At 38.0% G+C, this 27258-nt stretch overlaps 1 protein-coding gene across 2 annotated transcripts in view; it reads left to right on the top strand.

Annotated features, from left to right (window-relative positions):
- Positions 1-27258, top strand: part of LOC137435670 (ral GTPase-activating protein subunit alpha-1) — a 532061-nt gene that overhangs the window by 125321 nt on the left and 379482 nt on the right. For both annotated transcript variants that reach the window (XM_068129617.2, XM_068129616.2), the window contains exon 8: positions 18963-19078. In XM_068129617.2, the coding sequence (XP_067985718.2) occupies positions 18963-19078 (116 nt within the window). The remainder of the gene's footprint in view (positions 1-18962; positions 19079-27258) is intronic.

Genomic DNA, 27258 nt, shown 5'->3' with positions numbered 1-27258 from the left:
ATCTGAGCTAGTTTCTAGCATTGAATTTGTCTTCAAATTGATCTGAGCTAGTTTATAGCATTGAATTTGTCTTCATGTTGATCTGAGCTAGTTTATAGCATTGAATTTGTCTTCATGTTGATCTGAGCTAGTTTATGGCATTGAATTTGTCTTCATGTCGATCTGAGCTAGTTTATGGCATTGAATTTGTCTTCATGTCGATCTGAGCTAGTTTATAGCATTGAATTTGTCTTCATGTTGATCTGAGCTAGTTTATGGCATTGAATTTGTCTTCATGTTGATCTGAGCTAGTTTATAGCATTGAATTTGTCTTCATGTTGATCTGAGCTAGTTTATGGCATTGAATTTGTCTTCATGTTGATCTGAGCTGGTTTATAGCATTGAATTTGTCTTCATGTTGATCTGAGCTAGTTTATAGCATTGAATTTGTCTTCATGTTGATCTGAGCTAGTTTATAGCATTGAATTTGTCTTCATGTTGATCTGAGCTAGTTTATAGCATTGAATTTGTCTTCATGTTGATCTGAGCTGGTTTATAGCATTGAATTTGTCTTCATGTTGATCTGAGCTAGTTTATGGCATTGAATTTGTCTTCATGTTGATCTGAGCTAGTTTATAGCATTGAATTTGTCTTCATGTTGATCTGAGCGAGCTTATAGCATTGAATTTGTCTTCATGTTGATCTGAGCTAGTTTATAGCATTGAATTTGTCTTCATGTTGATCTGAGCTAGTTTATAGCATTGAATTTGTCTTCATGTTGATCTGAGCTAGTTTATAGCATTGAATTTGTCTTCATGTTGATCTGAGCTGGTTTATAGCATTGAATTTGTCTTCATGTTGATCTGAGCTAGTTTATGGCATTGAATTTGTCTTTATGTCGATCTGAGCTAGTTTATGGCATTGAATTTGTCTTCATGTCGATCTGAGCTAGTTTATAGCATTGAATTTGTCTTCATGTTGATCTGAGCTAGTTTATGGCATTGAATTTGTCTTCATGTTGATCTGAGCTAGTTTATGGCATTGAATTTGTCTTCATGTCGATCTGAGCTAGTTTATAGCATTGAATTTGTCTTCATGTTGATCTGAGCTAGTTTATGGCATTGAATTTGTCTTCATGTCGATCTGAGCTAGTTTATGGCATTGAATTTGTCTTCATGTCGATCTGAGCTAGTTTATGGCATTGAATTTGTCTTCATGTCGATCTGAGCTAGTTTATAGCATTGAATTTGTCTTCATGTCGATCTGAGCTAGTTTATAGCATTGAATTTGTCTTCATGTTGATCTGAGCTAGTTTATGGCATTGAATTTGTCTTCATGTTGATTTGAGCTAGTTTATAGCATTGAATTTGGCTTCATGTTGATCTGAGCTAGTTTATAGCATTGAATTTGTCTTCATGTTGATCTGAGCTAGTTTATGGCATTGAATTTGTCTTCATGTTGATCTGAGCTAGTTTATGGCATTGAATTTGTCTTCATGTCGATCTGAGCTAGTTTATAGCATTGAATTTGTCTTCATGTTGATCTGAGCTAGTTTATGGCATTGAATTTGTCTTCATGTCGATCTGAGCTAGTTTATGGCATTGAATTTGTCTTCATGTCGATCTGAGCTAGTTTATGGCATTGAATTTGTCTTCATGTCGATCTGAGCTAGTTTATAGCATTGAATTTGTCTTCATGTCGATCTGAGCTAGTTTATAGCATTGAATTTGTCTTCATGTTGATCTGAGCTAGTTTATGGCATTGAATTTGTCTTCATGTTGATTTGAGCTTGTTTATAGCATTGAATTTGGCTTCATGTTGATCTGAGCTAGTTTATAGCATTGAATTTGTCTTCATGTCGATCTGAGCTAGTTTATAGCATTGAATTTGTCTTCATGTTGATCTGAGCTAGTTTATGGCATTGAATTTGTCTTCATGTCGATCTGAGCTAGTTTATGGCATTGAATTTGTCTTCATGTCGATCTGAGCTAGTTTATAGCATTGAATTTGTCTTCATGTTGATCTGAGCTAGTTTATGGCATTGAATTTGTCTTCATGTTGATCTGAGCTAGTTTATAGCATTGAATTTGTCTTCAAATTGATCTGAGCTAGTTTATAGCATTGAATTTGTCTTCATGTTGATCTGAGCTAGTTTATGGCATTGAATTTGTCTTCATGTCTATCTGAGCTAGTTTCTAGCATTGAATTTGTCTTCAAATTGATCTGAGCTAGTTTATAGCATTGAATTTGTCTTCATGTTGATCTGAGCTAGTTTATAGCATTGAATTTGTCTTCATGTTGATCTGAGCTAGTTTATGGCATTGAATTTGTCTTCATGTCGATCTGAGCTAGTTTATGGCATTGAATTTGTCTTCATGTCGATCTGAGCTAGTTTATAGCATTGAATTTGTCTTCATGTTGATCTGAGCTAGTTTATGGCATTGAATTTGTCTTCATGTTGATCTGAGCTAGTTTATGGCAATGAATTTGTCTTCATGTCGATCTGAGCTAGTTTATGGCATTGAATTTGTCTTCATGTCGATCTGAGCTAGTTTATAGCATTGAATTTGTCTTCATGTTGATCTGAGCTAGTTTATGGCATTGAATTTGTCTTCATGTTGATCTGAGCTAGTTTATGGCATTGAATTTGTCTTCATGTTGATCTGAGCTGGTTTATAGCATTGAATTTGTCTTCATGTTGATCTGAGCTGGTTTATAGCATTGAATTTGTCTTCATGTTGATCTGAGCTAGTTTATAGCATTGAATTTGTCTTCATGTTGATCTGAGCTAGTTTATAGCATTGAATTTGTCTTCATGTTGATCTGAGCTGGTTTATAGCATTGAATTTGTCTTCATGTCGATCTGAGCTAGTTTATAGCATTGAATTTGTCTTCATGTTGATCTGAGCTAGTTTATGGCATTGAATTTGTCTTCATGTTGATCTGAGCTAGTTTATAGCATTGAATTTGTCTTCATGTTGATCTGAGCTAGTTTATGGCATTGAATTTGTCTTCATGTTGATCTGAGCTGGTTTATAGCATTGAATTTGTCTTCATGTTGATCTGAGCTAGTTTATAGCATTGAATTTGTCTTCATGTTGATCTGAGCTAGTTTATAGCATTGAATTTGACTTCATGTTGATCTGAGCTAGTTTATAGCATTGAATTTGTCTTCATATTGATCTGAGCTAGTTTATAGCATTGAATTTGTCTTCATGTTGATCTGAGCTGGTTTATAGCATTGAATTTGTCTTCATGTTGATCTGAGCTAGTTTATGGCATTGAATTTGGCTTCATGTTGATATGAGCTAGTTTATAGCATTGAATTTGCCTTCATGTTGATATGAGCTAGTTTATAGCATTGAATTTGTCTTCATGTTGATCTGAGCTGGTTTATAGCATTGAATTTGTCTTCATGTTGATCTGAGCTAGTTTATAGCATTGAATTTGGCTTCATGTCGATCTGAGCTAGTTTATAGCATTGAATTTGCCTTCATGTTGATCTGAGCTAGTTTATAGCATTGAATTTGCCTTCATGTCGATATGAGCTGGTTTATAGCATTGAATTTGCCTTCATGTTGATATGAGCTAGTTTATAGCATTGAATTTGTCTTCATATTGATCTGAGCTAGTTTATAGCATTGAATTTGTCTTCATGTTGATCTGAGCTGGTTTATAGCATTGAATTTGTCTTCATGTTGATCTGAGCTAGTTTATGGCATTGAATTTGGCTTCATGTTGATCTGAGCTAGTTTATAGCATTGAATTTGTCTTCATGTTGATCTGAGCTAGTTTATAGCATTGAATTTGTGTTCATGTCGATCTGAGCTAGTTTATAGCATTGAATTTGTCTTCATGTTGATCTGAGCTAGTTTATAGCATTGAATTTGGCTTCATGTTGATCTGAGCTGGTTTATAGCATTGAATTTGGCTTCATGTCGATATGAGCTTGTTTATAGCATTGAATTTGTCTTCATGTTGATCTGAGCTAGTTTATAGCATTGAATTTGTCTTCATGTCGATCTGAGCTAGTTTATAGCATTGAATTTGTCTTCATGTTGATCTGAGCTAGTTTATAGCATTGAATTTGTCTTCATGTTGATCTGAGCTAGTTTATAGCATTGAATTTGTCTTCATGTCGATCTGAGCTAGTTTATAGCATTGAATTTGTCTTCATGTTGATCTGAGCTAGTTTATAGCATTGAATTTGGCTTCATGTTGATATGAGCTAGTTTATGGCATTGAATTTGGCTTCATGTTGATATGAGCTAGTTTATGGCATTGAATTTGTCTTCATGTTGATCTGAGCTAGTTTATAGCATTGAATTTGTCTTCATGTTGATCTGAGCTAGTTTATAGCATTGAATTTGTCTTCATGTCGATCTGAGCTAGTTTATAGCATTGAATTTGTCTTCATGTTGATCTGAGCTAGTTTATAGCATTGAATTTGGCTTCATGTTGATATGAGCTAGTTTATGGCATTGAATTTGGCTTCATGTTGATATGAGCTAGTTTATGGCATTGAATTTGGCTTCATGTTGATATGAGCTAGTTTATAGCATTGAATTTGCCTTCATGTTGATATGAGCTAGTTTATGGCATTGAATTTGGCTTCATGTTGATCTGAGCTAGTTTATGGCATTGAATTTGCCTTCATGTTGATATGAGCTAGTTTATAGCATTGAATTTGCCTTCATGTTGATCTGAGCTAGTTTATAGCATTGAATTTGTCTTCATGTTGATCTGAGCTAGTTTATAGCATTGAATTTGGCTTCATGTTGATATGAGCTGGTTTATAGCATTGAATTTGCCTTCATGTTGATATGAGCTAGTTTATAGCATTGAATTTGCCTTCATGTTGATCTGAGCTAGTTTATAGCATTGAATTTGTCTTCATGTTGATCTGAGCTAGTTTATAGCATTGAATTTGGCTTCATGTTGATATGAGCTGGTTTATAGCATTGAATTTGCCTTCATGTTGATATGAGCTAGTTTATAGCATTGAATTTGCCTTCATGTTGATATGAGCTAGTTTATGGCATTGAATTTGCCTTCATGTCGATCTGAGCTAGTTTATAGCATTGAATTTGCCTTCATGTCGATATGAGCTAGTTTATAGCATTGAATTTGGCTTCATGTTGATATGAGCTAGTTTATAGCATTGAATTTGCCTTCATGTTGATCTGAGCTAGTTTATAGCATTGAATTTGGCTTCATGTTGATATGAGCTAGTTTATAGCATTGAATTTGGCTTCATGTTGATATGAGCGAGTTTATAGCATTGAATTTGTATTCATGTCGATCTGAGCTAGTTTATAGCATTGAATTTGGCTTCATGTTGATTTGAGCTAGTTTATAGCATTGAATTTGCCTTCATGTTGATATGAGCTAGTTTATAGCATTGAATTTGCCTTCATGTTGATATGAGCTAGTTTATAGCATTGAATTTGGCTTCATGTTGATATGAGCTAGTTTATAGCATTGAATTTGGCTTCATGTTGATATGAGCTAGTTTATAGCATTGAATTTGCCTTCATGTTGATATGAGCTAGTTTATAGCATTGAATTTGGCTTCATGTTGATATGAGCTAGTTTATAGCATTGAATTTGCCTTCATGTTGATATGAGCTAGTTTATAGCATTGAATTTGGCTTCATGTTGATATGAGCTAGTTTATAGCATTGAATTTGTCTTCATGTTGATATGAGCTAGTTTATAGCATTGAATTTGGCTTCATGTTGATATGAGCTAGTTTATAGCATTGAATTTGCCTTCATGTTGATATGAGCTAGTTTATAGCATTGAATTTGCCTTCATGTTGATATGAGCTAGTTTATAGCATTGAATTTGGCTTCATGTTGATCTGAGCTAGTTTATAGCATTGAATTTGCCTTCATGTTGATATGAGCTAGTTTATAGCATTGAATTTGCCTTCATGTTGATATGAGCTTGTTTATAGCATTGAATTTGCCTTCATGTTGATATGAGCTAGTTTATAGCATTGAATTTGCCTTCATGTTGATATGAGCTGGTTTATAGCATTGAATTTGGCTTCATGTTGATATGAGCTTGTTTATAGCATTGAATTTGCCTTCATGTTGATATGAGCTAGTTTATAGCATTGAATTTGCCTTCATGTTGATATGAGCTAGTTTATAGCATTGAATTTGCCTTCATGTTGATATGAGCTAGTTTATAGCATTGAATTTGCCTTCATGTTGATATGAGCTAGTTTATAGCATTGAATTTGCCTTCATGTTGATATGAGCTAGTTTATAGCATTGAATTTGCCTTCATGTTGATATGAGCTTGTTTATAGCATTGAATTTGCCTTCATGTTGATATGAGCTAGTTTATAGCATTGAATTTGCCTTCATGTTGATATGAGCTGGTTTATAGCATTGAATTTGGCTTCATGTTGATATGAGCTAGTTTATAGCATTGAATTTGGCTTCATGTCGATATGAGCTAGTTTATAGCATTGAATTTGCCTTCATGTTGATATGAGCTAGTTTATAGCATTGAATTTGCCTTCATGTTGATATGAGCTAGTTTATAGCATTGAATTTGCCTTCATGTCGATATGAGCTAGTTTATAGCATTGAATTTGCCTTCATGTCGATATGAGCTAGTTTATAGCATTGAATTTGCCTTCATGTTGATATGAGCTAGTTTATAGCATTGAATTTGCCTTCATGTTGATATGAGCTAGTTTATAGCATTGAATTTGGCTTCATGTCGATCTGAGCTAGTTTATAGCATTGAATTTGCCTTCATGTTGATATGAGCTAGTTTATAGCATTGAATTTGGCTTCATGTTGATATGAGCTAGTTTATAGCATTGAATTTGCCTTCATGTCGATCTGAGCTAGTTTATAGCATTGAATTTGCCTTCATGTTGATATGAGCTAGTTTATAGCATTGAATTTGCCTTCATGTTGATATGAGCTAGTTTATAGCATTGAATTTGCCTTCATGTCGATATGAGCTAGTTTATAGCATTGAATTTGCCTTCATGTTGATATGAGCGAGTTTATAGCATTGAATTTGCCTTCATGTTGATATGAGCTAGTTTATAGCATTGAATTTGCCTTCATGTTGATATGAGCTAGTTTATAGCATTGAATTTGGCTTCATGTTGATCTGAGCTAGTTTATAGCATTGAATTTGGCTTCATGTTGATCTGAGCTAGTTTATAGCATTGAATTTGCCTTCATGTCGATATGAGCTAGTTTATAGCATTGAATTTGCCTTCATGTTGATATGAGCTGGTTTATAGCATTGAATTTGTCTTCATGTTGATATGAGCTAGTTTATAGCATTGAATTTGGCTTCATGTCGATATGAGCTAGTTTATAGCATTGAATTTGGCTTCATGTTGATATGAGCTAGTTTATAGCATTGAATTTGCCTTCATGTTGATATGAGCTAGTTTATAGCATTGAATTTGGCTTCATGTCGATATGAGCTAGTTTATAGCATTGAATTTGGCTTCATGTTGATATGAGCTAGTTTATAGCATTGAATTTGGCTTCATGTCGATCTGAGCTAGTTTATAGCATTGAATTTGGCTTCATGTTGATATGAGCTAGTTTATAGCATTGAATTTGGCTTCATGTCGATCTGAGCTAGTTTATAGCATTGAATTTGGCTTCATGTTGATATGAGCTAGTTTATAGCATTGAATTTGCCTTCATGTTGATATGAGCTAGTTTATAGCATTGAATTTGCCTTCATGTTGATATGAGCTAGTTTATAGCATTGAATTTGTATTCATGTCGATATGAGCTAGTTTATAGCATTGAATTTGCCTTCATGTCGATATGAGCTGGTTTATAGCATTGAATTTGTATTCATGTCGATATGAGCTAGTTTATAGCATTGAATTTGGCTTCATGTTGATATGAGCTGGTTTATAGCATTGAATTTGCCTTCATGTTGATATGAGCTAGTTTATAGCATTGAATTTGCCTTCATGTTGATATGAGCTAGTTTATAGCATTGAATTTGCCTTCATGTTGATATGAGCTAGTTTATAGCATTGAATTTGGCTTCATGTCGATATGAGCTAGTTTATAGCATTGAATTTGGCTTCATGTTGATATGAGCTAGTTTATAGCATTGAATTTGGCTTCATGTCGATCTGAGCTAGTTTATAGCATTGAATTTGCCTTCATGTCGATATGAGCTGGTTTATAGCATTGAATTTGTATTCATGTCGATCTGAGCTAGTTTATAGCATTGAATTTGCCTTCATGTTGATATGAGCTAGTTTATAGCATTGAATTTGGCTTCATGTCGATATGAGCTAGTTTATAGCATTGAATTTGGCTTCATGTTGATATGAGCTAGTTTATAGCATTGAATTTGGCTTCATGTCGATCTGAGCTAGTTTATAGCATTGAATTTGCCTTCATGTTGATATGAGCTGGTTTATAGCATTGAATTTGCCTTCATGTTGATCTGAGCTAGTTTATAGCATTGAATTTGGCCTCATGTTGATATGAGCTAGTTTATAGCATTGAATTTGCCTTCATGTTGATCTGAGCTAGTTTATAGCATTGAATTTGCCTTCATGTTGATATGAGCTAGTTTATAGCATTGAATTTGCCTTCATGTTGATCTGAGCTAGTTTATAGCATTGAATTTGTATTCATGTCGATATGAGCTAGTTTATAGCATTGAATTTGCCTTCATGTTGATATGAGCTAGTTTATAGCATTGAATTTGGCTTCATGTCGATCTGAGCTAGTTTATAGCATTGAATTTGCCTTCATGTTGATATGAGCTAGTTTATAGCATTGAATTTGGCTTCATGTTGATATGAGCTGGTTTATAGCATTGAATTTGCCTTCATGTTGATATGAGCTAGTTTATAGCATTGAATTTGGCTTCATGTTGATCTGAGCTAGTTTATAGCATTGAATTTGCCTTCATGTTGATCTGAGCTAGTTTATAGCATTGAATTTGCCTTCATGTTGATCTGAGCTGGTTTATAGCATTGAATTTGTCTTCATGTCGATATGAGCTGGTTTATAGCATTGAATTTGCCTTCATGTCGATATGAGCTAGTTTATAGCATTGAATTTGGCTTCATGTTGATCTGAGCTGGTTTATAGCATTGAATTTGCCTTCATGTCGATATGAGCTAGTTTATAGCATTGAATTTGCCTTCATGTTGATATGAGCTAGTTTATAGCATTGAATTTGGCTTCATGTTGATATGAGCTAGTTTATAGCATTGAATTTGGCTTCATGTTGATATGAGCTAGTTTATAGCATTGAATTTGCCTTCATGTCGATATGAGCTAGTTTATAGCATTGAATTTGGCTTCATGTTGATCTGAGCTAGTTTATAGCATTGAATTTGCCTTCATGTCGATATGAGCTAGTTTATAGCATTGAATTTGCCTTCATGTTGATATGAGCTAGTTTATAGCATTGAATTTGCCTTCATGTCGATCTGAGCTGGTTTATAGCATTGAATTTGGCTTCATGTTGATATGAGCTAGTTTATAGCATTGAATTTGTATTCATGTCGATATGAGCTAGTTTATAGCATTGAATTTGGCTTCATGTTGATATGAGCTAGTTTATAGCATTGAATTTGGCTTCATGTTGATATGAGCTAGTTTATAGCATTGAATTTGCCTTCATGTTGATATGAGCTAGTTTATAGCATTGAATTTGCCTTCATGTTGATCTGAGCTAGTTTATAGCATTGAATTTGGCTTCATGTTGATCTGAGCTAGTTTATAGCATTGAATTTGGCTTCATGTTGATATGAGCTAGTTTATAGCATTGAATTTGGCTTCATGTTGATATGAGCTAGTTTATAGCATTGAATTTGGCTTCATGTTGATCTGAGCTAGTTTATAGCATTGAATTTGCCTTCATGTCGATATGAGCTAGTTTATAGCATTGAATTTGCCTTCATGTTGATATGAGCTAGTTTATAGCATTGAATTTGGCTTCATGTTGATCTGAGCTAGTTTATAGCATTGAATTTGGCTTCATGTTGATCTGAGCTAGTTTATAGCATTGAATTTGGCTTCATGTTGATCTGAGCTAGTTTATAGCATTGAATTTGCCTTCATGTTGATCTGAGCTAGTTTATAGCATTGAATTTGGCTTCATGTTGATATGAGCTAGTTTATAGCATTGAATTTGGCTTCATGTTGATATGAGCTAGTTTATAGCATTGAATTTGGCTTCATGTTGATCTGAGCTAGTTTATAGCATTGAATTTGCCTTCATGTTGATATGAGCTAGTTTATAGCATTGAATTTGGCTTCATGTTGATCTGAGCTAGTTTATAGCATTGAATTTGGCTTCATGTTGATCTGAGCTAGTTTATAGCATTGAATTTGGCTTCATGTTGATATGAGCTAGTTTATAGCATTGAATTTGGCTTCATGTTGATCTGAGCTAGTTTATAGCATTGAATTTGCCTTCATGTTGATCTGAGCTAGTTTATAGCATTGAATTTGCCTTCATGTCGATATGAGCTAGTTTATAGCATTGAATTTGGCTTCATGTCGATCTGAGCTAGTTTATAGCATTGAATTTGGCTTCATGTTGATATGAGCTAGTTTATAGCATTGAATTTGGCTTCATGTTGATATGAGCTGGTTTATAGCATTGAATTTGCCTTCATGTTGATATGAGCTAGTTTATAGCATTGAATTTGGCTTCATGTTGATCTGAGCTAGTTTATAGCATTGAATTTGCCTTCATGTTGATCTGAGCTAGTTTATAGCATTGAATTTGCCTTCATGTTGATCTGAGCTAGTTTATAGCATTGAATTTGGCTTCATGTTGATCTGAGCTAGTTTATAGCATTGAATTTGGCTTCATGTTGATCTGAGCTAGTTTATAGCATTGAATTTGCCTTCATGTTGATCTGAGCTAGTTTATAGCATTGAATTTGGCTTCATGTTGATCTGAGCTAGTTTATAGCATTGAATTTGGCTTCATGTTGATCTGAGCTAGTTTATAGCATTGAATTTGCCTTCATGTTGATATGAGCTAGTTTATAGCATTGAATTTGCCTTCATGTTGATATGAGCTAGTTTATAACATTGAATTTGGCTTCATGTTGATATGAGCTAGTTTATAGCATTGAATTTGGCTTCATGTCGATCTGAGCTAGTTTATAGCATTGAATTTGCCTTCATGTCGATATGAGCTAGTTTATAGCATTGAATTTGGCTTCATGTCGATATGAGCTAGTTTATAGCATTGAATTTGGCTTCATGTTGATATGAGCTAGTTTATAGCATTGAATTTGGCTTCATGTTGATATGAGCTGGTTTATAGCATTGAATTTGGCTTCATGTTGATATGAGCTGGTTTATAGCATTGAATTTGCCTTCATGTTGATATGAGCTAGTTTATAGCATTGAATTTGCCTTCATGTTGATATGAGCTGGTTTATAGCATTGAATTTGTATTCATGTTGATCTGAGCTAGTTTATAGCATTGAATTTGGCTTCATGTTGATCTGAGCTAGTTTATAGCATTGAATTTGGCTTCATGTTGATATGAGCTAGTTTATAGCATTGAATTTGCCTTCATGTTGATCTGAGCTAGTTTATAGCATTGAATTTGGCTTCATGTTGATATGAGCTAGTTTATAGCATTGAATTTGCCTTCATGTCGATATGAGCTAGTTTATAGCATTGAATTTGGCTTCATGTTGATATGAGCTAGTTTATAGCATTGAATTTGCCTTCATGTCGATCTGAGCTAGTTTATAGCATTGAATTTGGCTTCATGTTGATATGAGCTAGTTTATAGCATTGAATTTGGCTTCATGTTGATATGAGCTAGTTTATAGCATTGAATTTGTCTTCATGTCGATATGAGCTAGTTTATAGCATTGAATTTGCCTTCATGTTGATATGAGCTAGTTTATAGCATTGAATTTGGCTTCATGTTGATATGAGCTAGTTTATAGCATTGAATTTGGCTTCATGTTGATATGAGCTAGTTTATAGCATTGAATTTGCCTTCATGTTGATATGAGCTGGTTTATAGCATTGAATTTGGCTTCATGTTGATCTGAGCTAGTTTATAGCATTGAATTTGCCTTCATGTTGATATGAGCTAGTTTATAGCATTGAATTTGCCTTCATGTCGATATGAGCTAGTTTATAGCATTGAATTTGGCTTCATGTCGATATGAGCTAGTTTATAGCATTGAATTTGGCTTCATGTCGATATGAGCTAGTTTATAGCATTGAATTTGCCTTCATGTCGATATGAGCTAGTTTATAGCATTGAATTTGCCTTCATGTTGATCTGAGCTAGTTTATAGCATTGAATTTGGCTTCATGTTGATATGAGCTAGTTTATAGCATTGAATTTGGCTTCATGTTGATCTGAGCTAGTTTATAGCATTGAATTTGGCTTCATGTTGATCTGAGCTAGTTTATAGCATTGAATTTGCCTTCATGTTGATCTGAGCTAGTTTATAGCATTGAATTTGCCTTCATGTTGATCTGAGCTAGTTTATAGCATTGAATTTGGCTTCATGTTGATATGAGCTAGTTTATAGCATTGAATTTGCCTTCATGTTGATATGAGCTAGTTTATAGCATTGAATTTGGCTTCATGTTGATATGAGCTAGTTTATAGCATTGAATTTGCCTTCATGTCGATATGAGCTAGTTTATAGCATTGAATTTGGCTTCATGTTGATCTGAGCTAGTTTATAGCATTGAATTTGGCTTCATGTTGATCTGAGCTAGTTTATAGCATTGAATTTGGCTTCATGTTGATATGAGCTAGTTTATAGCATTGAATTTGCCTTCATGTTGATATGAGCTAGTTTATAGCATTGAATTTGGCTTCATGTTGATATGAGCTAGTTTATAGCATTGAATTTGCCTTCATGTCGATATGAGCTAGTTTATAGCATTGAATTTGCCTTCATGTTGATATGAGTTTGTTTATAGCATTGAATTTGCCTTCATGTTGATATGAGCTAGTTTATAGCATTGAATTTGGCTTCATGTCGATATGAGCTAGTTTATAGCATTGAATTTGGCTTCATGTTGATCTGAGCTAGTTTATAGCATTGAATTTGGCTTCATGTTGATATGAGCTAGTTTATAGCATTGAATTTGGCTTCATGTTGATATGAGCTAGTTTATAACATTGAATTTGGCTTCATGTTGATATGAGCTAGTTTATAGCATTGAATTTGGCTTCATGTTGATCTGAGCTAGTTTATAGCATTGAATTTGCCTTCATGTTGATATGAGCTAGTTTATAGCATTGAATTTGGCTTCATGTCGATATGAGCTAGTTTATAGCATTGAATTTGCCTTCATGTTGATATGAGCTAGTTTATAGCATTGAATTTGCCTTCATGTTGATATGAGCGAGTTTATAGCATTGAATTTGCCTTCATGTTGATATGAGCTGGTTTATAGCATTGAATTTGCCTTCATGTTGATATGAGCTGGTTTATAGCATTGAATTTGCCTTCATGTTGATATGAGCTAGTTTATAGCATTGAATTTGGCTTCATGTCGATATGAGCTAGTTTATAGCATTGAATTTGCCTTCATGTTGATATGAGCTAGTTTATAGCATTGAATTTGCCTTCATGTTGATATGAGCGAGTTTATAGCATTGAATTTGCCTTCATGTTGATATGAGCTAGTTTATAGCATTGAATTTGGCTTCATGTTGATATGAGCTAGTTTATAGCATTGAATTTGTCTTCATGTTGATATGAGCTAGTTTATAGCATTGAATTTGCCTTCATGTCGATATGAGCTGGTTTATAGCATTGAATTTGTATTCATGTTGATATGAGCTAGTTTATAGCATTGAATTTGCCTTCATGTTGATCTGAGCTAGTTTATAGCATTGAATTTGCCTTCATGTTGATCTGAGCTAGTTTATAGCATTGAATTTGCCTTCATGTTGATATGAGCTAGTTTATGGCATTGAATTTGCCTTCATGTTGATATGAGCTAGTTTATAGCATTGAATTTGGCTTCATGTCGATATGAGCTAGTTTATAGCATTGAATTTGCCTTCATGTCGATATGAGCTAGTTTATAGCATTGAATTTGTATTCATGTTGATATGAGCTGGTTTATAGCATTGAATTTGTATTCATGTTGATATGAGCTAGTTTATAGCATTGAATTTGCCTTCATGTTGATCTGAGCTAGTTTATAGCATTGAATTTGCCTTCATGTTGATCTGAGCTAGTTTATAGCATTGAATTTGCCTTCATGTTGATATGAGCTAGTTTATGGCATTGAATTTGCCTTCATGTTGATATGAGCTAGTTTATAGCATTGAATTTGGCTTCATGTTGATATGAGCTAGTTTATAGCATTGAATTTGCCTTCATGTTGATCTGAGCTGGTTTATAGCATTGAATTTGCCTTCATGTTGATCTGAGATAGTTTATAGCATTGAATTTGTATTCATGTTGATCTGAGCTGGTTTATAGCATTGAATTTGCCTTCATGTTGATCTGAGCTGGTTTATAGCATTGAATTTGTATTCATGTTGATCTGAGCTGGTTTATAGCATTGAATTTGTATTCATGTTGATCTGAGCTGGTTTATAGCATTGAATTTGTATTCATGTTGATCTGAGCTGGTTTATAGCATTGAATTTGTCTTCATGTTGATCTGAGCTAGTTTATAGCATTGAATTTGTATTCATGTTGATCTGAGCTGGTTTATAGCATTGAATTTGTATTCATGTTGATCTGAGCTGGTTTATAGCATTGAATTTGTATTCATGTTGATCTGAGCTGGTTTATAGCATTGAATTTGTCTTCATGTTGATCTGAGCTGGTTTATAGCATTGAATTTGTCTTCATGTTGATATGAGCTAGTTTATAGCATTGAATTTGTATTCATGTTGATCTGAGCTGGTTTATAGCATTGAATTTGTATTCATGTTGATCTGAGCTGGTTTATAGCATTGAATTTGCCTTCATGTTGATCTGAGCTGGTTTATAGCATTGAATTTGTCTTCATGTCGATCTGAGCTGGTTTATAGCATTGAATTTGCCTTCATGTTGATCTGAGATAGTTTATAGCATTGAATTTGTATTCATGTTGATCTGAGCTGGTTTATAGCATTGAATTTGCCTTCATGTTGATCTGAGCTGGTTTATAGCATTGAATTTGTATTCATGTTGATCTGAGCTGGTTTATAGCATTGAATTTGCCTTCATGTTGATCTGAGCTGGTTTATAGCATTGAATTTGCCTTCATGTTGATCTGAGATAGTTTATAGCATTGAATTTGTATTCATGTTGATCTGAGCTGGTTTATAGCATTGAATTTGCCTTCATGTTGATCTGAGCTGGTTTATAGCATTGAATTTGTATTCATGTTGATCTGAGCTAGTTTATAGCATTGAATTTGTATTCATGTTGATCTGAGCTGGTTTATAGCATTGAATTTGTATTCATGTTGATCTGAGCTAGTTTATAGCATTGAATTTGTATTCATGTTGATCTGAGCTGGTTTATAGCATTGAATTTGTATTCATGTTGATCTGAGCTAGTTTATAGCATTGAATTTGTATTCATGTTGATCTGAGCTGGTTTATAGCATTGAATTTGTATTCATGTTGATCTGAGCTGGTTTATAGCATTGAATTTGCCTTCATGTCGATATGAGCTAGTTTATAGCATTGAATTTGGCTTCATGTCGATATGAGCTGGTTTATAGCATTGAATTTGCCTTCATGTTGATCTGAGCTGGTTTATAGCATTGAATTTGTATTCATGTTGATCTGAGCTAGTTTATAGCATTGAATTTGTATTCATGTTGATCTGAGCTGGTTTATAGCATTGAATTTGGCTTCATGTTGATATGAGCTGGTTTATAGCATTGAATTTGTATTCATGTTGATCTGAGCTAGTTTATAGCATTGAATTTGTATTCATGTTGATCTGAGCTGGTTTATAGCATTGAATTTGGCTTCATGTTGATATGAGCTGGTTTATAGCATTGAATTTGTATTCATGTTGATCTGAGCTGGTTTATAGCATTGAATTTGTATTCATGTTGATCTGAGCTGGTTTATAGCATTGAATTTGTATTCATGTTGATCTGAGCTAGTTTATAGCATTGAATTTGTATTCATGTTGATCTGAGCTAGTTTATAGCATTGAATTTGCCTTCATGTTGATCTGAGCTAGTTTATAGCATTGAATTTGGCTTCATGTCGATCTGAGCTAGTTTATAGCATTGAATTTGGCTTCATGTTGATATGAGCTGGTTTATAGCATTGAATTTGGCTTCATGTCGATATGAGCTAGTTTATGGCATTGAATTTGTCTTCATGTTGATCTGAGCTGGTTTATAGCATTGAATTTGTCTTCATGTCGATCTGAGCTGGTTTATAGCATTGAATTTGTATTCATGTTGATCTGAGCTAGTTTATAGCATTGAATTTGTCTTCATGTCTATCTGAGCTGGTTTATAGCATTGAATTTGTATTCATGTTGATCTGAGCTAGTTTAAAGCATTGAATTTGTCTTCATGTCGATCTGAGCTGGTTTATAGCATTGAATTTGTATTCATGTTGATCTGAGCTGGTTTATAGCATTGAATTTGTCTTCATGTTGATCTGAGCTGGTTTATAGCATTGAATTTGTCTTCATGTTGATCTGAGCTGGTTTAAAGCATTGAATTTGCCTTCATGTTGATCTGAGCTGGTTTATAGCATTGAATTTGTCTTCATGTTGATCTGAGCTGGTTTAAAGCATTGAATTTGCCTTCATGTTGATCTGAGCTGGTTTATAGCATTGAATTTGTATTCATGTTGATCTGAGCTGGTTTATAGCATTGAATTTGTCTTCATGTTGATCTGAGCTGGTTTATAGCATTGAATTTGTATTCATGTTGATCTGAGCTAGTTTAAAGTATTGAATTTGTCTTCATGTCGATCTGAGCTGGTTTATAGCATTGAATTTGTATTCATGTTGATCTGAGCTAGTTTATAGCATTGAATTTGTCTTCATGTCTATCTGAGCTGGTTTATAGCATTGAATTTGTATTCATGTTGATCTGAGCTAGTTTAAAGCATTGAATTTGTCTTCATGTCGATCTGAGCTGGTTTATAGCATTGAATTTGTATTCATGTTGATCTGAGCTGGTTTATAGCATTGAATTTGTCTTCATGTTGATCTGAGCTGGTTTAAAGCATTGAATTTGTCTTCATGTTGATCTGAGCTGGTTTATAGCATTGAATTTGTATTCATGTTGATCTGAGCTGGTTTAAAGCATTGAATTTGTATTCATGTTGATCTGAGCTGGTTTATAGCATTGAATTTGTCTTCATGTTGATCTGAGCTGGTTTATAGCATTGAATTTGTATTCATGTTGATCTGAGCTGGTTTAAAGCATTGAATTTGTATTCATGTTGATCTGAGCTGGTTTAAAGCATTGAATTTGCCTTCATGTTGATCTGAGCTGGTTTAAAGCAATGAATTTGTCTTCATGTTGATCTGAGCTGGTTTATAGCATTGAATTTGTCTTCATGTCGATCTGAGCTGGTTTATAGCATTGAATTTGTCTTCATGTCGATCTGAGCTGGTTTATAGCATTGAATTTGTCTTCATGTTGATCTGAGCTGGTTTATAGCATTGAATTTGTCTTCATGTCGATCTGAGCTGGTTTATAGCATTGAATTTGTCTTCATGTCGATCTGAGCTGGTTTATAGCATTGAATTTGTCTTCATGTCGATCTGAGCTGGTTTATAGCATTGAATTTGTCTTCATGTCTATCTGAGCTGGTTTATAGCATTGAATTTGTATTCTTGTTGATCTGAGCTGGTTTATAGCATTGAATTTGTCTTCATGTCGATCTGAGCTGGTTTATAGCATTGAATTTGTCTTCATGTTGATCTGAGCTGGTTTATAGCATTGAATTTGTCTTCATGTTGATCTGAGCTGGTTTATAGCATTGAATTTGTCTTCATGTCGATCTGAGCTGGTTTATAGCATTGAATTTGTCTTCTTGTCGATCTGAGCTGGTTTATAGCATTGAATTTGTCTTCATGTTGATCTGAGCTGGTTTATAGCATTGAATTTGTCTTCATGTTGATCTGAGCTGGTTTATAGCATTGAATTTGTCTTCATGTTGATCTGAGCTAGTTTATGGCATTGAATTTGTCTTCATGTCGATCTGAGCTGGTTTATAGCATTGAATTTGTCTTCATGTTGATCTGAGCTAGTTTATGGCATTGAATTTGTCTTCATGTCGATCTGAGCTAGTTTATAACAGTGAATTTGTCTCATGTCTATCTGAGCTAGTTTATAACAGTGAATTTGTCTTCATGTCTATCTGAGCTAGTTTATAACAGTGAATTTGTCTTCATGTCTATCTGAGCTAGTTTATAACAGTGAATTTGTCTCATGTCTATCTGAGCTAGTTTATAACAGTGAATTTGTCTTCATGTCTATCTGAGCTAGTTTATAACAGTGAATTTGTCTTCATGTCTATCTGAGCTAGTTTATAACAGTGAATTTGTGTTCATGTCGATCTGAGCTAGCTTGTATCATTGAATTAAACCAGGGTCTACGTTTGGTTAAACATCTGATTATCACGTAGTTAACCTTGAAACGTATGAGATTCTGCTGGTATATGAATAAAATCACAAGTTGGCCTCTGGTTTCAATTTCAGAATTTGCTTTGAAGTATACAAGGTCGAGGCTCATGGAAGAGCTGGAACACATCACATATCAGGATGCAACAGAACAACGTAACAGCAGAAAGGGAGGTGGGGACACCAACAGCAGGGCTGAGAGACAAAATAGATAGAGATAATGCAGGCAAGAATGAGAGGTAGGCGAAGATGGAGGGTGAGGACAAGATGGACACAGGAGCATTTTCATGTTGATTTTGGCCCTGTGTCCTAAAGCCTCAATTTTCATGTTGATTTTGGCCTCGTGTCCGAAACACTCATGACAAATGTCTGCAAACAGGTCCAGTCATTGCTGAGGAAGTGACTCCATTGGTGCAGCCCCAGTCCAGTGACCTGGTACCTGATGACCTGACCTGCTACTTCCTGGAAACGTTGCTCAACCTAATGGTCAGGCAGGTACGTTGTCCTTGATTTAATTGCGATGGCTGGTGATGTCCTTTCTTCTGAAGACGTTTGTCAGCTTGAGTGATCAAGTTAAAAAAGTATGTCAACGGAAATGTTTTGAAATAGACCTTCAAGGTGGATGTACTGACCTTTGTTGCTCCAGTGTTACCTTTTTGTATCCCTCCAGTTTCTCCAATACCCCACAGTTTCTCCAGTACCCCCAGAGTTTCTCCAGTTTCCCCAGAGTATCTCCAGTTCCCCCAGAGTTTCTCCAGTACCCCCAGAGTTTCTCCAGTGCCCCCAGAGTTTCTCCAGTACCCCCAGAGTTTCTCCAGTACCCCCAGAGTTTCTCCAGTGGCCCCAGAGTTTCTCCAGTACCCCCAGAGTTTCTCCAGTACCCCCAGAGTTTCTCCAGTACCCCCAGAGTTTCTCCAGTACCCCCAGCGTTTCTCCAGTACCCCCAGAGTTTCTCCAGTACCCCCAGAGTTTCTCCAGTACCCCCAGAGTTTCTCCAGTACCCCCAGAGTTTCTCCAGTACCCCCAGAGTTTCTCCAGTAGCTCCAGAGTTTCTCCAGTAGCCCCAGAGTTTCTCCAGTAGCCCCAGAGTTTCTCCAGTACCCCCAGGGTTTCTCCAGTACCCCCAGGGTTTCTCGAGTACCGCCAGGGTTTCTCGAGTACCCCCAGGGTTTCTCGAGTACCCCCAGGGTTTCTCGAGTACCCCCAGGCTTTCTCGAGTACCCCCAGGGTTTCTCGAGTACCGCCAGGGTTTCTCGAGTACCGCCAGAGTTTCTCGAGTACCGCCAGGGTTTCTCGAGTACCCCCAGGGTTTCTCGAGTACCCCCAGGGTTTCTCGAGTACCCCCAGGGTTTCTCGAGTACCCCCAGAGTTTCTCCAGTACCCCCAGAGTTTCTCGAGTACCCCCAGAGTTTCTCGAGTACCCTCAGAGTTTCTCCAGTATCGCCAGAGTTTCTCCAGTACCCCCAGAGTTTCTCCAGTACCCCCAGAGTTTCTCCAGTACCCCCAGAGTTTCTCCAGTACCCCCAGAGTTTCTCCAGTACCCCCAGAGTTTCTCCAGTACCCCCAGAGTTTCTCCAGTACCCCCAGAGTTTCTCCAGTACCCCCAGAGTTTCTCCAGTACCCCCAGAGTTTTTCCAGTACCACCAGAGTTTCTCCAGTACCTCCAGAGTTTCTCGAGTACCCCCACAGTTTCTCGAGTACCCCCACAGTTTCTCCAGTATCCCCACAGTTTCTCCAGTATCCCCACAGTTTCTCCAGTACCCCCACTGTTTCTCCAGTACCCCCACTGTTTCTCCAGTACCCCCACAGTTTCTCCAGTACCCCCAGAGTTTCTCCAGTACCCCCACAGTTTCTCCAGTACCCCCACAGTTTCTCCAGTACCCCCACAGTTTTTCCAGTACCCGCACAGTTTCTCCAGTACACCCACAGTTTCTCTGACTCACCCAAACCGGTCTGTGAAAATGCTGTGTAAATACATATGTACATGTAAAAGTATTCGGCCTTGTCAATAATGGAAAAACCTATTTCATGTTAATGGCCTTGATTATCACAATTATCGCGATATCATGATACCATTATGTAATTAGCGCCTTCAGAACAATGTAGTGTACAATAACAATCTCAACTAGAACTGCCACGTTATAACTGCTGGCAGTGATGACCTTCCACCTTCCTGCTTTGATTGGACACGCTTTGATACAACCTCGCTTTGATACAACTCCACTTTGATACAACCTCGCTTTGATACAAACCCGCTTTGATACAACCCCACTTTGATACAACCCCTCTTTGATACAACCCCGCTTTGATACAACCCTGCTTTGATACAACCCCGCTTTGATACAACCCCGCTTTGATACAAACCCGCTTTGATACAACCTCGCTTTGATACAACTCCGCTTTGATACAACCCCGCTTTGATACAACCTCGCTTTGATACAACCCTCTCTAGTCGTCGTCAACGTGTGGCCCTGAATGGGTTTCTCTCATCTCCTCTTCCTGTTCAGGCTGGAGTTCCCCAAGGCAGTGTTCTGGGCCCCGTGCTTTTTCTGTTCTTCATCAATGATCTCTCTGACTCTCTCGAAAATCCTCTCTATCTCTTTGCTGATGACTCCACTCTCTGCCGCTCCATTCCTCTTCCCTCAGATCGGCAGTCTGCTGCCTCCTCACTCTCTGAAGACCTGGACAAAATCACAGACTGGTCAAACAAGTGGAACATGTCTTTCAATCCTGACAAATCTCACACTCTTACTATGTCTCTCCGAAAAGATCGACTGGACAACCCTCCCATCTACTTTCTCAACAATCCTCTCCAAGAAGTTCTGTCGCTCAAGATTTTGGGTCTCACTATCTGCCATGATCTTTCTTGGGAAAACCACATTTCCAAGCTGGCCTCCAAAGCCAGTCGCCGACTGGGCATCCTCCGTCGTGCGAAGTCCTTCCTCGGCACACCTGAGCTCCTCACCACATACAAGGCTTTCATCCGCAGCTCAATGGAATACTGTTGTCCCCTATGGGCCGGTGCTGCTGCCTCACACCTAGCTCGGCTTCACGCTGTTGAAACCAAAGCTTTCAGAATTATTGGAATCTCCCGCGATGAAGCTATCTCTGAGGGCCTTTCACTCACTCACCGCAGGCAGGTAGGTGGTCTTTCTGTCTTCTACCGACTCCTCTCCGGCCTTGCACCCCCAGCTCTCTCTGTGCTCTGTCCCCCAAATATTCCTACAGGTCGCACAAGATCTGCCAGCAACCCTCTGATGGTTAAACTGCCGAAATCTCGGCTCTCTGCTCACCTTCACTCTTTCATTCCTCTTTTCTCCCGCCTCTGGAACAAACTCCCTCACTCCCTTCAATCCCACTCCTCCCTCCAGGTCTTTAAAACAGCTGTTCACCACCATCTCTTATCTTCCCCCATCCAAAACCTTGATCTTTTCTACCCCCGCTAATTCACCCCAGATCCACCTTGTTTGAAATTCCAACTTCTTTCCTGGAAGTCCTGGCAGTGTCCATATGTTTTATACCTCTCCCACCGCCCCCTTCCCATGCCCCCCCCCCCCAAAGCCCTCGCCCTCTCTCAGATCTCTCGATGTCTCCATGTCTCTCGGTCCCTGCTCTCCAATGTTGTGTTTGTGTCCTTCCCCCTCTCTCCCCATCTTGTCTACCGCTCCCGATGTTATATGTTTTATGTGTCGGTTTGTCTTTCTGTGTGATTAATGTTCGCTCTTTCACGAGCCTCGATCTTGTATACAAAAAAAAAAAAAAAAAAAAAAAAAAAAAACCGCTTTGATACAACCCCGCTTTGATACAACCCCTCTTTGATACAACCCCGCTTTGATACAACCCCACTTTGATACAACCCTGCTTTGATACAACCCCGCTTTGATACAACCCCTCTTTGATACAACCCCGCTTTGATACAACCCCGCTTTGATACAACCTAGTTTTTATATCACCCTAGCTTTTATATCACCCTACTTTGATACAACCCCACTTTGACACAACCCCGCTTTGATACAACACTGCTTTGATACAACCCTGCTTTGATACAACCCCGCTTTGATACCACCCCGCTTTGATACCACCCCGCTTTGACGCCACCCCGCTTTGACACCACCCCGCTTTGATACCACCCCACTTTGATACTACCCCGCTTTGATACCACCCCGCTTTGATACCACCCCGCTTTGATACCACCCCGCTTTGATACCACCCCGCTTTGATACCATCCCGCTTTGATACGACGCCGCTTTGATACCACCCCGCTTTGATACCACCCCGCTTTGATACAACCCCGCTTTGATACAACCCCTCTTTGATACCACCCCTCTTTGATACCACCCCGCTTTGATACCACCCCACTTTGATACCACCTCGCTTTGATACCACCCCACTTTGATACAACCCCGCTTTGATACAACCCCGCTTTGATACAACCCCGCTTTGATACAACCTCGCTTTTATACAACCCCACTTTCATCATAATTAAAGCTACACCGAAAAGTCACATGGCTGGAGAAGATAAAATGTAGACTTTATTCTGCTTCTCACAATAACAACTGCTACCTTGCAGACTCTACAACCAATCATGTTGACATTTTATACACCCATTTCACTTGATGATATCTACATTAGTTTGCAGTTTCGCGTTGATCAATCAAGAGGTTCAAGAGAATATATTATAAATATTAGCGTGACTCGGCGTGCTCCGTGCGCCTCACCACATGTCGTTTCAGAGGGATAGGCATCTTTGACCATTTCGGTATTTTGGGGTATTTTGGGTCTTCATGGTGTTTTGGGTCTTCAGCACCATTTAGGTCTTCAGGGTCTTTTGCATCCTCTGGGCGTTTAAGGGTATTTTGGGTCTTTGGGGTGTTTTGGGTCTTTGGTGTCTTCAGGGGCTTTTGGGTCATAAGGATCTTTTGTTTCCTCAGGGTCTTCAAGAGTCGTTGGCGTATTTTGGTTATTCGGGGTATTTAAGGGTCTTTTGGTTCTAAAGGGTCTTTTTTTGTATACAAGATCGAGGCTCATGTAAGAGCTAACATTAATCACAAAAAGACAAACTGACACATAAATCTTATGATAAAGGGAGCGGGAGACAAGATGGGGAGAAAGAGGGAGGCACAAAAGTACAACATTTGAGATCAGGGACATCGGGAGATCTGTGGGAGGGAGAGGGCTTGGGGGAAGGAGGTAGGGGAAGGGGGGTGGGGTGGGAGAGGTATAAAACACATGGACACTGCTAGGACTTCCTTTAAGGGTCTTTGGGGTCTTCAGGGTGTTTTGGATCTTCATGGTCTTTTGGGTCTTCAGGGTATTTTTGGATCTTTGGGGTATTTTGGATCTTCAGGGTCTTTTGGGTCTTCGGGGTGTTTTGGGTCTTTGCGGTATTTTGGGTCTTTGGGGTATTTTGGGTCTTTTGGGTCTTTGGGGTATTTTGGGTTATTTGGGGTCTTTTGGGGCTTCGGTGTCTTTTGGGTCTTTGGTGTCTTCAGGGGCTTTGTTTCTTAAGGGTTTTTGGTTGCTCTGTGTCTTGAAGGATCTTTGAGTCTTTGGGGTATTTTGGGTCTTTGAGGTCTTTTGGGTCTTCGTGGTCTTTAGGGTCTTCGGGATATTTTTGGGTCTTTTTATCTTAGGGGGGTGTTTTGCGTCTTCAGTGCCATTTGGGTCTTCATGGTCTTTCGGATCCTCTGGGTCTTTGGGGAGTTTTGGGTCTTCTGGGTCTTCTGGGTCTTTGGGGTCTTCTGGGTCTTTGGGATATTTTGGGTCTTTGGGATTTTTTTGGTCTTTGGGGCCATTTGGGTATTTTGGGTCTTCAGGGTCTTTGAGGGTCTTTGGGTCTTTTTGGGTCTTCAGGGTATTTGTGGTCTTTGGGGTGTTTTAGGTCTTCAATGTTTTTTGTTTCTTCGGGGTCTTTTGGGTCTTCGGGGTGTTTTGGGTCTTCGGGATATTTTGGGTCTTTGGGGCCCTTTGGGTATTTTGCTTTTCAGGGTCTTTAAGGGTCTTTGTGTCTTTTGGGGTCTTCGGGGTCTTTTGGGTCTTTGGAGTCTTTTGGGTCTTCCGGGTCTTTTGGGTCTTCGGGGTCTTTTGGTTCTTCGCGGTCTTTTGGGTCTTCGGGATATTTTGGGTCTTCGGGATATTTTGGGTCTTTGGGGTGTTTTGGGTCTTTTTGGGTCTTTTTGGGTCTTTTTGGGTATTTTGGGTCTTTGGGGTGTTTTGGGTCTTTGGGGTGTTTTGGGTCTTTGGGGTATTTGGGTCTTTTGGGTCTTCAGGGTCTTTTGGGTATTTGTGGCCTTCAAGGGTATTTTGGGTATTTGGGGTATTTGGGGTGTTTTGGGTCTTCAGGGTATTTTGTGTTTTCAGGGTATTTTGGGTCTTCAGCGGTCTTGGTGGTCTTAAGGGTCTTGGGGGAATTAAAGGGTCGTCAAAGGTTTGAGGGGTCTCAGCAGTCTAAACGTAATTAAGAGGGTTAATTAAGAGGGTGTTAATTATTTATTGGAAGAAGAAGAAGTCGTTTTGGGTGCAAACATAACCATATACGTTTGCTCTATTGCAACTAGATGGTATTCATAGAATACTTACCCTGCGCAGTCAACTTGTTGCGAGCCAACTCTTCTGTTTTTGAACATTTTTTTCTTTGATCCAATATGGCTGCCAGACCACGTGAGCGATGACATCATAAATTTATATTCTCAAATATAATTGTTGCATCGATCACACTCAATACATTTCAAACTGATCAGACTAAGCGTTGTCCCTGTTGATTTATGACGTCATAATTATGGCACCAATGACATCATTAACATATCTTATTCCCCAAAGGGAGTACTTGACAATGAGCCATGTTTCAATTTTTTCCATAAGCGGTTTCAGAGATATAAAGGTGCAACTTTTTTGATTTTTTCCAAGATGGCGTCTGTACCACGTGACCTACGACGTTATAATTATCATTATAAAATTATACAGGAGCCGCACATATTCTGAAAATTTAGTGTCCATCGGTCTAACAGTTGCAGAGGAATTTTTGTTTTATTCATACTGATAAGATCAAGCGTTGTACTTGTCGAATTATGATGTCATAATTAATGCACCGATGACATCACCATCAACATATCTTATTCCTCATGGTGAGTACTTGACAATGAGCCATGTTTCAATTTTTTCCATTGAGCGGTTTGGAAGATATAGAGGTGTAACGTTTTTCCCAGATGGCGTCTGTACCACGTAACCTATGACGTCATAATAATCATTGAAATATTCTACAGGAGGAGGCGCTCCTATGGTGAACATTTCATGTCAATCGGACCAACGGTTGCCGAGAAAATGAATTTTTTAAATGCAGACACGGCACACGTACGGCACACGGCACACGGCACACATACGTACGTAGCTGAATGCTTAACCCCGCTTTTTGCTTAGCGAGCGCAGGGTAATAATATCTATATAATAATACCGTAAGGACTCGACTTTGTTATCCCTTTTACGCCGCACCCAGTGACCCGATGCCCACGGCACTCATGGATTTACGATCTACGAACCACACTCTTTGTTTATCACTTACAGCCATCCTCGAAAAATCTGAATTAGCCGACGTTGGGGCCCAAAAGCATCCGATTAACTGCCGATACGACGCCATCTTACGACGCCATCGTATTGGCGTCTGCTGGGTGAAGGCGAAGCGAGCCGTCCGCTGATTGGACAGTCGAGTGGTGTGAACATGGGTGGTGTGAACCAAATGGTCTTTTTATTCCCTTGAACATTTTAAATTAGGATATATAAGGAAACGTCTTTATCGTCATTTTAATAAAGTTAAATGGAGTGACGTTGCGATACTCGGGGTGCGTTGCATAAATCCTCGTAACTCAGAGAGGTGTAGCAGGTGGCGAGACGTAAGGAAGTTTAAAGATAACGAGCTGAAACAGACGAACGATATGTCAATCTCTTTCTACACAGAACGGAAATAAAAGTATGAGAGCGGGAAGGCATGGCCTGAGCACTTCGAGCAGAGAGGACTGATTGGATGTTTCATGTTTCATAGACATCATAGACATGGAACACATCATAGACGTTTCATAGACATCTCAGAGGACTGATTGGACTTAACTTAAAGAGAAAAAATTGGAGCTTAACGGAAGAAGAAGATCCCATGAGCGCTCCCTGATGCCATCCATAATGGTACACTCTATCCATACACCACATCCTCCCTTCCGTGGATGTTCCACGGATTTCGGCTAGTATATATATATATATATATATATATATATATATATATATATATACATACACACACACACACACACACACACACACTACATGGCCAAATGTATGTGCACATCCAAACATCACACCCGTATGTGCTCGTCGAACATCTCAATCCAAAATCATGCGCATTGATATTGAGTTGGTCCCCCCGTTGCTGCAAGAACAGCCTCTACTCCTCTGGGAAGGCTTTCCACTAGATGTTGGAACATTGCTGCGGGGATTTGCTTTCATTCAGCCACAAGAGCATTGCTGAGGTCGGGCACTGATGTTGGGTGATTCCGTGGGGCTCACAGTCGGCGTTCCAATTCATCCCAAAGGTGTTCGATGGGGTTGAGGTCAGGGCTCTGTGCAGGCCTGTCAAGTTCTTCCACACCGATCTCGACAGACCATTTCTGTATGGACTTCATTTTGTGCAC

Source organism: Myxine glutinosa, chromosome 9 (assembly GCF_964187855.1).
Source record: "Myxine glutinosa chromosome 9, kmMyxGlut1.1, whole genome shotgun sequence".
NCBI classification, from domain to species: domain Eukaryota; kingdom Metazoa; phylum Chordata; class Myxini; order Myxiniformes; family Myxinidae; genus Myxine; species Myxine glutinosa.
Note: the sequence above shows the minus strand (reverse complement) of the source record. Positions and strands in the feature narration are given on the sequence as shown.